This window comes from Taudactylus pleione, unplaced genomic scaffold, assembly GCF_031769625.1.
Source record: "Taudactylus pleione unplaced genomic scaffold, aTauple2 ptg000070l, whole genome shotgun sequence".
In the NCBI taxonomy this organism is placed as follows: Eukaryota; Metazoa; Chordata; class Amphibia; order Anura; family Myobatrachidae; genus Taudactylus; species Taudactylus pleione.
In genome coordinates, this window is record NW_028284472.1 from 9,795,650 (window position 1) to 9,808,680 (window position 13,031).

The 13,031-nt window shown below is 42.0% G+C and overlaps 1 protein-coding gene across 1 annotated transcript in view; it reads right to left on the reverse strand.

Moving 5' to 3' along the window:
- LOC148533760 (cytochrome P450 2C5-like) overlaps window positions 1-13,031 on the reverse strand; it is a 56,531-nt gene that overhangs the window by 27,495 nt on the left and 16,005 nt on the right. Inside the window, exons 2-4 of the mRNA XM_088467247.1 lie at window positions 12,807-13,004; window positions 10,260-10,422; window positions 644-793 (exon numbers count right to left, since the gene is read on the reverse strand). Of these exons, the coding sequence (XP_088323373.1) occupies window positions 644-793; window positions 10,260-10,422; window positions 12,807-12,980 (487 nt within the window). The 5' untranslated portion in view covers window positions 12,981-13,004. The remainder of the gene's footprint in view (window positions 1-643; window positions 794-10,259; window positions 10,423-12,806; window positions 13,005-13,031) is intronic.

Below are 13,031 nucleotides of genomic sequence, written 5' to 3' on the forward strand. Positions count from 1 at the left end.
GTTAGAGATGTGCACGGACCCCATATGCTTTGGTTTTCATTTTAGAAAAACCATCCTCAAATGTTATGGTTTTAGTTTTGACAAAACCACCCACAAGTGTTTTGGTTTTGGGTTTCTTAGAAACAGCTAAAATCATGTAATTTATACGTGTATACATGAAATCCAAAACCTGAGATTCAGTTTTTAAATCCAAGTTCTGAATTTACAGCAGACATAAGCTGGTACTCAGTTCAATTTGAAATCCTGAGCCAGGACTTAATCTGAGCTGGAATTTAATTCAACTTGGAACCCAAAAGTTTGGCTGTGTTAATTTTCAGGAAAACCAAAGTGCTCATCCCTAATGTTAGAAAACTGAAGCGTGTTCTGATAAAGGAGTGGGGTGGAAAATGTGAATGAAATATATCTAGAAAAGAATAAAATTTAAGGCATAGCTGACTTAAAGCTTACAGTGAAATCCATCCAAAAGTGGTTAAGTAAAGAGGTCATAATATTACTGAAATTATTGAAATTGGTTAAATCAATTCACCTATGTTTTAAGTAAAGGTAGGAGGAGTATACAGAGTGGAATAATATATGTATTTAGTATTAAATGTTTTTTGTAGTGCTCTCTAATATCTGCTGAAACTATAAAGCAACTGCTTACCTTCATATGACTTAAATGTCTGTGTTAAACATTCAGCCTCTTCAATAATCCTGTTCTCTATACCCGTCTTTCCCATCCCAAAATCTCGTAATGTTGAAAGAGTAAATCGTCTCATCACTTTCCAGTTCTCACCGTTAGATAAAGCAACACCTGAACAGAGTGAATACAGGTCACTGAGCTGATTTATAGTACACATTAGTTCTTCAAATTACATTTACAAATTACAAAGTACAGTGAATAATTTTTCCAAAAATTTAAATAATCTTCATCAGTTAGATGGCTGTATGCTCGCCATTCGTCACATATAAGAGTGCCAGGTCCAAGATACTGTTTATTAATGGGTACTAAAATATGGCTACTTCATTCTGAAACAGCAATAACGAAACACTCAAAAGTTTCTCTGCAAGTTCCTCCAAAAAAACATTGGTCTGGTAATATACGATCAACTTTTTTTTTCTTTTTAGAAAATAAATGTTCTTCTTTTCTACTGTCAATCCTGGTCTTCCTATCAAATAAGGATTTCTTAGCAAATCAGTTGTGCAAAAGTTTCATGTAATTATTCTAGTCAAGTTTTCTTGCTTATATGCAGTTCATGCTCACAAAAATTAAATTGTTGTATACCCATGACTCCATTAATACACCAAAAATATAGCCTTTTGCAACTCTCGGGTGGATAACGGACACAACCTGTATTTGGGATTCACAAGACCTTGGCATTTCTCAAGCTTATAGAAAAGCTGATTGGCCCTGAGGTGTGGAGTCTAATATGCCGGCAGTGTTCACCAGGGACACCTGCAAGGAGGTATGGACTGTACCACAGACAGCTGGAAGTGGTATTGACCCAAAGGTTGGTAACTCTGGTAGAACAGGATGCAGGTCTACTGAATTAAAAATGAAGAATGATTTGATGCCTCAAGAAACAAGTTATTAAGAGTGAATCAGCCCATGGTAACAGATAGACCCAAGCATTCTGATTGGCCGCCACATACATCCGAATCAACTTCTCCAGGTGCTGGTTTACTTGTTACATCTTACTGTTACTCTAAGGGTGGTAGGCAGATGAAAAGTTTAAGTTGACCCCGAAGCGCCTACATAATGACCTCCAGAATTTAGAGGTTAATTGCACCCCACGGTTCAACACAATATTCATAGGAAACCCATGCAACCTGAAGATCTCCCTTATAAAAGCCTATGCTAGTTTTGGAGCTGATGGAAACCCATTTTAATGGAACAAAGTGGGCGGTCTTAGAAAACCTATCCACCACTACGCAGATGGTATTAAACCCTTGACAAGAAGGTAGATCTGTCACAAAGTCCATGGAGATGTGAGTCCAAGGATGATCAGGAACTGATAGTGGAAGCAGAGGCCCTGGAGAAGAATGTGGCAGAATTTTCTGTTGAGCATAAGTATGATAGGCTGCACTAAGTACTTGACGTCCTGATGAACTGTTAGCCACCAATAGCTCCTGAGGATTAGCTCCAAAGTTTTCCTCATTTCTGTTTGATCAGTGAAGTGTAATGAATGAGCCACTGAAGTAATTTAGCACAGAGTTCGAGTGCTATGAATGTTTTGCCCCACAGAATCTTGACCTTGTTAGTGACTTCCACAAAGCAAGCAGGGTTCAGAATGGGTTTGTCTACCCTTGCTTCCTCTGCTTAGACAGCACCAAATGCTCGGGAAAAGGCTTCGGCCTTGATGATTTTATTACCCGGCTGCCAGGTAATCACCAGGTAATACCGATAAAAAAATAACGTCCATCTGGACTGATGATAATTTAGGCAGTGGGCTGTCTTGAGGTATGTCAAATTCTTTGATCGGTAAAGACTGTCACCAAAATGTCAATACCTCCAACAAATATCGCTTTTCCTGAATTACAAACTTGATGGCTAGTACTGTAGGTCTTTATCCCTAACAGCATAATTCTTATCTGGAGCTGAGAATTTATGGAAGAAAAACCCACAGGAATACCACTTGCCTTCTTCATCATTCTGCGACAGCACTGCCCCAACTCCAACCGTGGAAGCGTCCATTTGCAGGAAAAAAGAATGGTCACAATTTGGTTGCCTGAAAATGGGTGCTGAAAGAAAACACTGTTATAGAAGGACAAAAGCTTCCTCTGCCTCAGAAGGCCATACTCGAGTATCCTGATCCTTCCTGGTACGAGCAGTGATGGGAGCTGCGATGGATGAGTAGTTCCTGATGAATTGATTATCAAAATTACAAAAACTCAGCAAGCCTTGTATCGCTTTCAACCCAACTGGACAGGTCCCATTGACAATGGCGGAAAGCTTCTCTGAATCCATCTAAAAGGCAAGACACCAAGATGATTTATCCCAAAAATGTCAGTTCCTTTTGCTTGAAGGAGCATTTCTCAAGCTTACAGAAAAGCTGGTTGGCGATAGCTCATTATATCTTATATCTTAACTCATTATATTTGAGATTCTTTCCAATCTAAAATGAGAGCATTCTTGCAGAGCCAAGGAAGACCCAGGATGACCGGACTCTCAGCTGATGGGAGTGTATAGAATGCTATCATGTCCCGGTGGAGAGCGCCCACTTGCATGGTATCTTCTGTCATCCAAGAGTGGATGGTAACAATGGGAAGTTTATTCCCATCTACTCCAATGATACAAAGTGGTGTTTTTAGTGGCACATTAGAAATTCCTAACTCTTGAACCTTCTTTGCAGTAATGAAGTTGACATTGGCACCCAAGTCAAAAAAGGCCTTGAAGACTTTGGAAGAAGTCATATCGACAGAAAACTGAAGCCTGAAGAGAGGACACCAGCAGCAGGAACTAAGGATTCCCTTCCTGCTGCCCACCGTCGGCCGATACCCCAGCGCTGCCAGACCCGGTATGAAACAGCCGGTGTCTGGTGGTCTACAACTTAGCCATTTTGAAGTCTAATTTAGAAGCTGTGTACCATGTATTGGAATATACAGCTATTTCTTCTCAGCATCCTTGTTTAGAACATATTCATATCTCTCTCTCCCTGTTAATCCCAAAGTCATCTTATGACCTGAGAAGCAATTCCTTTGCACATGTAAAACTGCTTTTTGTCGTAGGGACATATGGTCGCTTCTTGGTCTTTAACTATTGTTGATAAATCAAGGAAAGTCATTGCAGAGATGGGTTATAGGAACAAATGACTGGCTCTATATTGAAACTGTTTCTGAGGTAAAAAACTATCTCTGTATTGTGATTGAGCAATTAAAGGCTGGTATACACTAGATCAGGGGTGGGCAATAAGCGGCCTTCCAGCTGTTGAACTACAAATATCAGCATGCATTGCAACATTTTTAGCATGTCCAAATAGGAAAACTGTGACAGTGCATGCGGGGATGTGTAGTTTTACAGCATATGGGGTCTGCTTATTGCACACCCCTACACTAGATGATTTCTAGTGTGTACCAACCTAGTTAGCGATGGGACCCGATGGGGTGCCAGCACTGAAAAGTGCATACACATTTGCCGATGTTGGCAGCACTGGCACTACTAAGATGGGGGCCAATGCTGCACTCGGCAGCATGGCCCTTGCTAATGATGTTGCCAGTCGGACCTGCATGCAGGTCCAACAAGCAATATCATTGACAACACGTGGGAGCTAACATAATCAGCAACATAGCAGTATACTAGATGATGTGGCCAGATTGGATGACATATCATCTAGTGTGTACCTCGCATAACACCTTCTCACAGGAGCCAACAGCAGCGCAGGTCCAGGCTGGCTTAGGAACCTCAGAGACTCTGCCCTGACCAACTACCAGTCTCTTCCAACTGTCACTGGCCCCATCACCTGACACTGCTCATGTGACCTACTCAGTAACAGTGGCGGGCAGATAACAGGAAATTAAATATTGTGGTTCAGCATGTGGGCTTGGTCTCTCTTCTCTGGGTTTTCCACCTGCTCCATGTCCTGGGCACTGCTATATTGGAGGAAGTCAGCTAAACACTGTGTCACTAATGGGAGTGAGACCTGTTCCCAATGCAGCATCCACCAATCAAGACTACTCAAGGGTTATAAAGGTTCCTGCAGTGGACCCAGCAAGCTGCCAGAACAATGTCGGTCTTTTCTGCATCCTGAGCTTTGCATTATCCCTGAGATCTCAGACTCCTGCTCTTGTTCCATTGTGCGTGCACTGTTTCTTGGACTCCATAACTTAATTTCAGTTACAATGGCCTGTTATCATCTGCCTGCCTGTGGTTTCAGTGAATTCCATTCCATCTCAGTGGCACCAGACCTGAGCAATAGCTGGTCCCAGCCCAACATTCTGAGCAGTAGCCAGTACCAGCTTGGCATTCTGAGCAATAGCCAGTCCCAGCCCGGCATCCTGAACAATAGTCGATCCCAGCCTGGAATCCTTATAAATAGCAGGTCCCAACTCAGCATCTTGAGCAATAGCCGGTCCTAGCCCAGCATCCTGAGCAATAGACTGTCCCAGTCTGGCATCATGAGTTATAGTTGGTCCCAGCCTGGCATCCAGAGCAATATCCGGTCCTAGCCTGGTATCCAAAGCAGAAGCGAGTCCAGTCTATTATACCATGCCAAAGTCTAACCAGCACCTAGAGCTTCCTCAGTTTTGGCTAGAGGTTTTATTCCAACTGCATCTATTTACCACTGTCCTACTCACTCCCACACAGTCTACGAGTAAGAACTATACATGCTCAGGAGTCTAATCCAAGTTCAGCCAAACCCAGAACCCTGACACTTTAGCACTAATTACTTATTTTAAGAAATATCTTTCTTGTTAACAGGGATAAAAATAGATGTATTTGGCTCACTAGTACATTTTATTTCACAGATGTTTTTGGTTACTGTAGTTATCCAATAAAAGGGTTGTCCACTTGGGTCTACCCCTTTCTAATAATTCATATTTCCATAAATTGTATAGCACAAAGTAAGAGGTTCCACCTGTTACCTGAATTGTCAGGATTGCTCAAATTGCAGTACTTTTACAAAAATGAGTGGTCATGGTGCAACAGGCCACTTCACAGTGGTGTGACAATCCCACTATACAATTTTCTAGTTCTGTTTTTCGTCATTCCACCTTTTGCTTCACCATTCCGAGGGATCACATTATTACTGGATTTTTCTTTGTATTATTGGGTTAGTTAAACTATTTGAATAAATATTTTATAGTACCAGTGGTAAAACACAAATTGTGTATTTTCTTTTGGTGCATGACCCTTTTATCAACAAGTATAATTTCTTATAGAATTCAAATTACCGTATTCCACATGATGTTTCTCTTATATTCGGCAAGTGCTGAACATAGGCCCTCATTCAGAGCCGTACGCTCTGAGCAGAGCGCACGCTCTGAATGAGGGCCGGGCTCCATTTTCATGGAGCGTCCTCCTGGACGCTCGTATAGCTGTGGGTCACCACCCACAGGCTATACGAGCGTGCATTTTGATGGCCGCGATGGTCGTGACCATCGCGACCATCGAAATTGCGAGCCGGAGCCTGCGGTTGAGGTTTTCAACCGCAAACTCCGGAGTGATTTTGGCTCTATCAGAGCCAAAATCACTCCCACTGACATCACTAGTGATGTCAGTGGGCCGGCTTCTGACGGGAGGCGTTCCCGTGGGAACGCCCCCGTCAGGGAGGCACGCCCCCGGCACACCCACCAAAGGGGGCGTGCTGTCAATCAACATTGACAGCACGCCCCCTTTGATCGGACACAACGAGCGAAGGAAAGTCCTTCGCTCGTCGAGTCTGGCGCATGCGCACGACGGAGCTCCCTCCATCGTGCGCATGCTCAGTGCAGACCATCGACCCACTTGCGAGCGGACAGCCGCTCGCGAGTGGGTCTGAATCAGGCCCATAGTTAGTTTTTAGAGTACTACGGAGCCTGTTGCTGCTTAGTCCTAGTCAACATGATCAAACTGAATGCTTCCTTAATATGCAAAATTGCGGAACCTGTCTCCTCCTCTTTAGTCCTGGATTCATCAGATACATACCCTTTATCCAGAGGGTCTAAAGGAGACCATAGATTTAGTCTTCTGAAATCCCTTTTGAGTTTCAAAGTTTGTAGTTTTACTTGAGGGGTATTTTAGGGGTTGGGTACAGGATGCCACTGCTCAGGATTCCGGTTGGTGACACCTGCAGGTAGGTATCCTAACCTTAACCCTACCCCTAAACCTAACCTCCCTCCACACAGCCTAAACCTAACCCTCCCCCCGCTGCCTAACCCACCCACTCTCCCTGCAGCCTAACCCTAACACTCCATCCCTGCAGCATAATCCTCCCCCTAGTGACTAACCCTAACCCCTAACCCTCCCCCTAGTGACTAACCCTAACCACTATCCCCAATACTTACCATCAGGATGCCAGTGGTCAGGATGCAAGCATTGGGATTCTGATTGGTGTGAGGATTCTGACACAGGGATTCTGAGAGCTGGCATCCCGACAGCCAGGATATGAACTAAATCGCAGTTTCAGCCAGTGGTTGTTTCAGCCCAGAATTTTGGCAATTGACCAGCCACATCACTCTGTACTGCACCTATAGACTTCATCACGTTTTGTTACTCAATAAATGTATCTATAATTAATATATATTATATATCATATCTTATTTAGTTGCAATTTATCTATTTATAAAATCAAATATCCTGATTAACTCACTGACTGACTCATCAATGCCCAGACCTAACCTCTGGACCTAGAAACATGAAATTCGGGAAGTATATTCCTACCATGACATAGGTGCACACTAAGAAGGGATTTTTCATAATTTGACTCCTAAGGAGGTGAAAAGGGCTAAAATATTTCCTCCCCCTGTGCCTGACTGTCTCATCGTGGCTGCAGCACAGTTCATATTCAAACACCAACTGTCATCCCAAGTGCTGCCAAACATCACCGGCAGTTGGTGTGGCTCCCCTATTTGTATAGTGATGGAAGGGAATGTGTTACTACATAGGTGAGAGCAAAATCTGTTAAAACATCAGTGAAAGAGGATTGTGTTACTATAGAGGTAAGGCAAAAGAATGTGTTACTACACAGGTATGGTAGGGGAATATGTTACTACAAGGGGAATGAGGTGAATGTATTACTATATACGTTAGAAAGGGGAATGTGTTACTACACAGGTGAGGGAGAAGAATGTCAAATGTGTTACTATGGGATGAGGGAGGTGACTGTGTTACTACAGAGGTGAGCATGGTTAATGTGTTACTATAGAGGTGAGGGAGGGGAATAAGTTACTATGGGTATGAGTGAGGGTAATGTGTTACTACAGGTATGAGGGAGGGATTGTATTTCTACACAGGTGAAGGAGGGAAATTTCGAATGTGCTACATCACAGGCGAGGGAGGGAAATGTGTTACTACAGAGGTAAGCAGGGATTATGTGTTACTACAGAGGTGAGGGAGTGGAATGTTTTAATACACAGGTGAGGGAAGGTAGTGTCTTAAGGTGCATATAAACGGTCAGATTTTTCTTCAGATCTGAACGATAACAATTTTAAAAATCATTCAATCGTTCACATCTGAAGGAAAATCTGACATATCTGCCATGTTTGTCAGATGAATGATGCGCGTTCCCGATGGTCAGATAACGATATCTGACATCTGATGTGTTTGCAGTCAGATTTGGACGATTCCATTCATTTTAATGCAGTCAAAAATCGTTCGTAGTTCAAACCGTTCAAATCGTTCATCAAATCATTCAAATCATTCAATCGTTCAATCATTCATCTGACACATCTGACAAATCTGACCGTGTGTATGCACCTTAACTATAGCAGTGATACATTACTATAGAGGTGAAGGATTAATCAGTTACTGGAGTGGTGAGATGGAAATGGAAACAGTAAATATCTGCGGTCTCCTCAGGAGAAACCTGGTACATTAGCTAGTCATTAATAATTGCTTCCCTGTTATATTTATATATATATTGTTGTCCAATACTTATCTTTCTTGCAATCTCCATTTATCTCTTGACTCCCACCACCATTCCATTACATATTTATTCTTACATTTGGTCTGGCTCCTGTAGGTAATTTTCCTATATGTTATATATTTTTGAGAGTCTATTCTAGTGAGATTTGTTTAATTGCTTATATTGGATGATTTTTAGATCAGATTAAATAAGATAGCACTTGTTAGAAACAAACACATATTTATATAATAAACAGTAACATGATGCAACTTAACACTTGTATGGATAGATAAATATATTCCACTTTACTTTATTTCATTTTATGTTATTTTGATGTCACAATATGTGGATTGTTTTAGCTCTCTAATTGCAGCCCAGCCTGGCAGTCCCAGGGGGAAGAGACACCTCCCCTTGGGGCTGCCTGTCCTGTACGTGACTGGCAGGTATAATTTCCAATGGGACGCCACTGCCCATCACAAAGAAGCCAGGGTAGTCACAGAGTGCTACTGGCTCACTGAAGTGGCAGATTTTACTGGGGGAGCTACAGCTCCTAGGTAAAATCTGCCATTAGTTCTTCGTATGTTTAGTGTCTTCTCTGCCTTTATGTTATTATTAATATGATCACTGAAAAACAACTTGAAATGCCTGTTTCTTAGGAAGCTAACATACCTAAGAAATACTGGGTTGTGATTAAGGGAATCCAGACTTCACCTTCAGATATAGGGTACACCATACATTTTGAAAAAACTGCCAGGAGCGACAGAGAAACGCGTCGGCTGTTTATATAATTTGTATCCTGTGGATGCAAATAATACACCTTATCTATTGATCCATTCGAGACCTCTGCTACTTTGCTACAAGGTGACCACTGGCACGTCTTCAGCCCTAGCAGAGACTGTCAAGCACCAGAGGCTGGAGCTCACAATTCCAAGTTGCCGGCTGATGTACAGCCCCCAGCTACGGGCTTATTGCTAAACACTCAACAGGTGGCCATTTATTACATGCAGAACATTATTTGTTTTACTGTGGACTTCAGCACTTTTATTGCATTTGGATCTGGTTCAATGATCCGATTGAGAAAAATGTTTCCCCTTTTAAGAAGACATTTATGATATTGTTGTCTATGTAGTATACAGTATATAGTATACAGTAAATATAATTTTTTAACTAATATTGTACACTTGTTTTTATATGTAAAATGTATGTTTTAATCCATACTGTATGTGTTTATACTCATTGATGGTTATAATTGCCAGGTTTATTATATGCTATTATATACATGATAACTACCATCTGTTTTGTTTATCTCACTTTAAATACTCACGCTAACACATGCAGTGATACAGTACTTATATTTTTTTCACTTTATATGCCTTCAACCCTTTAGACAGCCGACATCTCTCCATTAAATTAACAGCTATCCCAGTTTTAGTAGTACCATTCTTTGTTTGTTCTTCCTTTTGATTATGATATTTAACATTCATTTATTATTTTAGTATTCCTAATTTATTGAGCATCTAGGTAACAGTGTATTTTGCACTTTTATTATCCTTTGAAAAGGTAATAATGCCTTCGAAAACTTATTTTGGATCTTAGTTAAATAGTGTTTGTTCTGCCATAAACCAGATGTCAGATAAAATGGTGCCTTAGTTGCCGGAATAACTTGCCTATAGTATAAATAACATCTGTCCTAAAATGGTGAAAACAGTGATATTATAAAACACTAAAAACAGTTACCATGGTCCTTTATTATTTTAGCCAGCACCGGATTGTGCGGCCTGTCAGAAAATTCCTCAGCGTGGTTTATCAGAGCATCTTTGATAGTATCATAACCACATAGGATGACCGCCTTTATCGTACCCAACTGGACGCTGAATACCGGGCCGTACTCCTTAGACAGCTGTAGATGCAATAAACAATAGCATAAATATATTAGGCAGCAGTCAGCATTAAAATAAATTATACCAGTAAATGAACCATTTTCTAGAATTGGAACCTATAACATGTGGGCCTTTCCCTGTATTGACAATGTCAGACCACAAGAATCTCTCACAAAGTGAGAAGATATTGCTGCAGAAAAGGGAACATCTTTAAACATAGCTGCCAACATTTTGTAGACAATTTCCAGAGACACTCTTATACTACTCAGGTGCAGCTAAATCCAGCAGCTGTGTAAGCGGACATTGGTGCACTACATTCCCCAGCATGACATGAACATTGGATGTCATTTTATCGTAATTTTACTACACTGTAAATACTCTTTGCTCGGTACATAACATATACAAATACCATCAAGTACTGGCATATTTAGCTGATGTAAAAGGAAATGTACCATGAAGTTGGTCTGCTGAAGCCATTTCAATATTCTAACAACACAAACTTCCAGTGGATATATATAAAACCTAGGACTGTGCAAGTTAGGGTCTGGACTTCATTTTATCCCTAGTATGAGCGGTTGCATTTCCAACTGTCAAGATTCATTTCTTGACAGCTAAGGATGAAGAGCACATTATTTCCATACTGGGTCAAACCATTATGAATGTGGAAGTAAGACATCCTATTAATATTGTGTCTTTACTTAGGATGGCAAACAACAAAGCTAAGTGTTAAACCCCTTAATGGCATATGCCGGCTATGTTCTGCTAGACAGTGCAATACAAACATGAACTGTAATTATCACATGGACAAGAGCTAATGCTAAGTTTGGTCATCAAATTTTTTGATGACAGTAATAACTATGGCCCTCAAGCCTATACAAGCGTGCAGTTTGATGGTCGCGATGGTCGTGACCATCGCGACCATCGAAACTGCGAGCCGGAGCCTGCGGTTGAGGTTTTCAACCGCAAGCCCCGGAGTGATTTTGGCTCTATCAGAGCCAAAATCACTCCCACTGACATCACTAGTGATGTCAGTGGGCCGGCTTCTGACGGGAGGCGTTCCCGTGGGAACGCCCCCGTCAGGGAGGCACGCCCCCGGCACGCCCACCAAAGGGGGCGTGCTGTCAATCAACATCGACAGCACGCCCCCTTTGATCAGACACAACGAGCGAAGGAAAGTCCTTCGCTCGTTGCGTCTGGCGCATGCGCACGACGGAGCTCCCGCCGTCGTGCACATGCGCAGAGCACACCATCGACCCACTTGCGAGCGGACAGCCGCTTGCGAGTGGGTCTGAATCAGGGCCTATATCTTATATGATAGCAAGGAGAACGTGAGCAGGTCAGTCCACTACTATCAAGCCAGGCAATCCAGAACAGCCACCCATATGCCCAAAAAGTGCCAGGTAATGGTTTCCAGCTACTCCAATTTATCATATCTAATGGATGACTCTCCTGGCAAGGTTGATACCCTTTGTATACAATCTAAGGGTCTGATTCTTCATTGTATTTAAACCTGATGCACAAGTGCAAAAAGGGTCCTTCATTGTCGCAAGTGCAAAAAGGGTCCTACATCATCACACTCAGTGCCACCTGATTGACAGGCTGCAGTTATTTGGCGGTGGGCAGCACATCGCCACCATTTTGTAGGTGTACCGACTCAGGTTCTGTTTCTTCCGATGCAGATTTACTGGCCCTGGCCGAGGAGTTCCGGGGGCCATCCTGAGTAAGATTAGGCTTACTGAGATGACTGATGTCTGCGACCACCGCCAATGACTGCCCAGTGGTGATCCGATGCTGCATCTTTAGATGCAGTACTGGGATCTGTGATGCCGGCAGGAGACTGTAGCATTGTCCAAAGACACTGCAGCGACCCCCTTGGTCAGAAGGTGACCTTCTGAGAAAGAGAATATCCCACTGTTAGTATGACATCATTGATCCTCTCACGCTCACTCCTGCTACCAAGAGACAAACAAACACAAATAGGGAGGGAGGAAAGGGATGTCTTGAAGCAGAGACTGCCATCAGGGAAACAGACCTTAATATAGAAACTAATTTAGTAAAGCTCACTACCTGACTCAAACACAGATCTAATATCCTGAGGGTTTATCCCCCATCAGGCCGAATGTCCTTCTTTCAGACAGATTACCAATCTTAATTTCTAGCCTCTTACACAATTAATTACTTTCCATTTGAAGTTTAGTATAGTAAATTTAACTTAATTATGGCACATTTCCCCTAGTATAAAGAATGTGAGAATTTAATGTACTCACTTTAATTGATCAATATTTAAATTCCCACGTAGTCCCTTCTGCACTAGTAGATGAAACTTGTTTTTCTTTACAGGTATATTTATGTTAATTGTAGACATAAATCATCTTGTGGTCATTTAGCAAAAGTGCTGTATTACCTTTATAAATGTTCTATGAGGCTTTGCCATGTCGATCATGTGTATATTTCCAATGATGGGTAACGGCTTTGGTCCCGGTGGGAAATTTTTGTATTTGTTTTGTTTACGATTGATAAAGACATAGGTAATAAATAGGATGACTACAGCGGTCAGAACAACTGTGACAGGGTCCATGGCAATCAAAGTCTTCTGTAAAATCTGTGGAGGAAAGACAAAACATAGGTC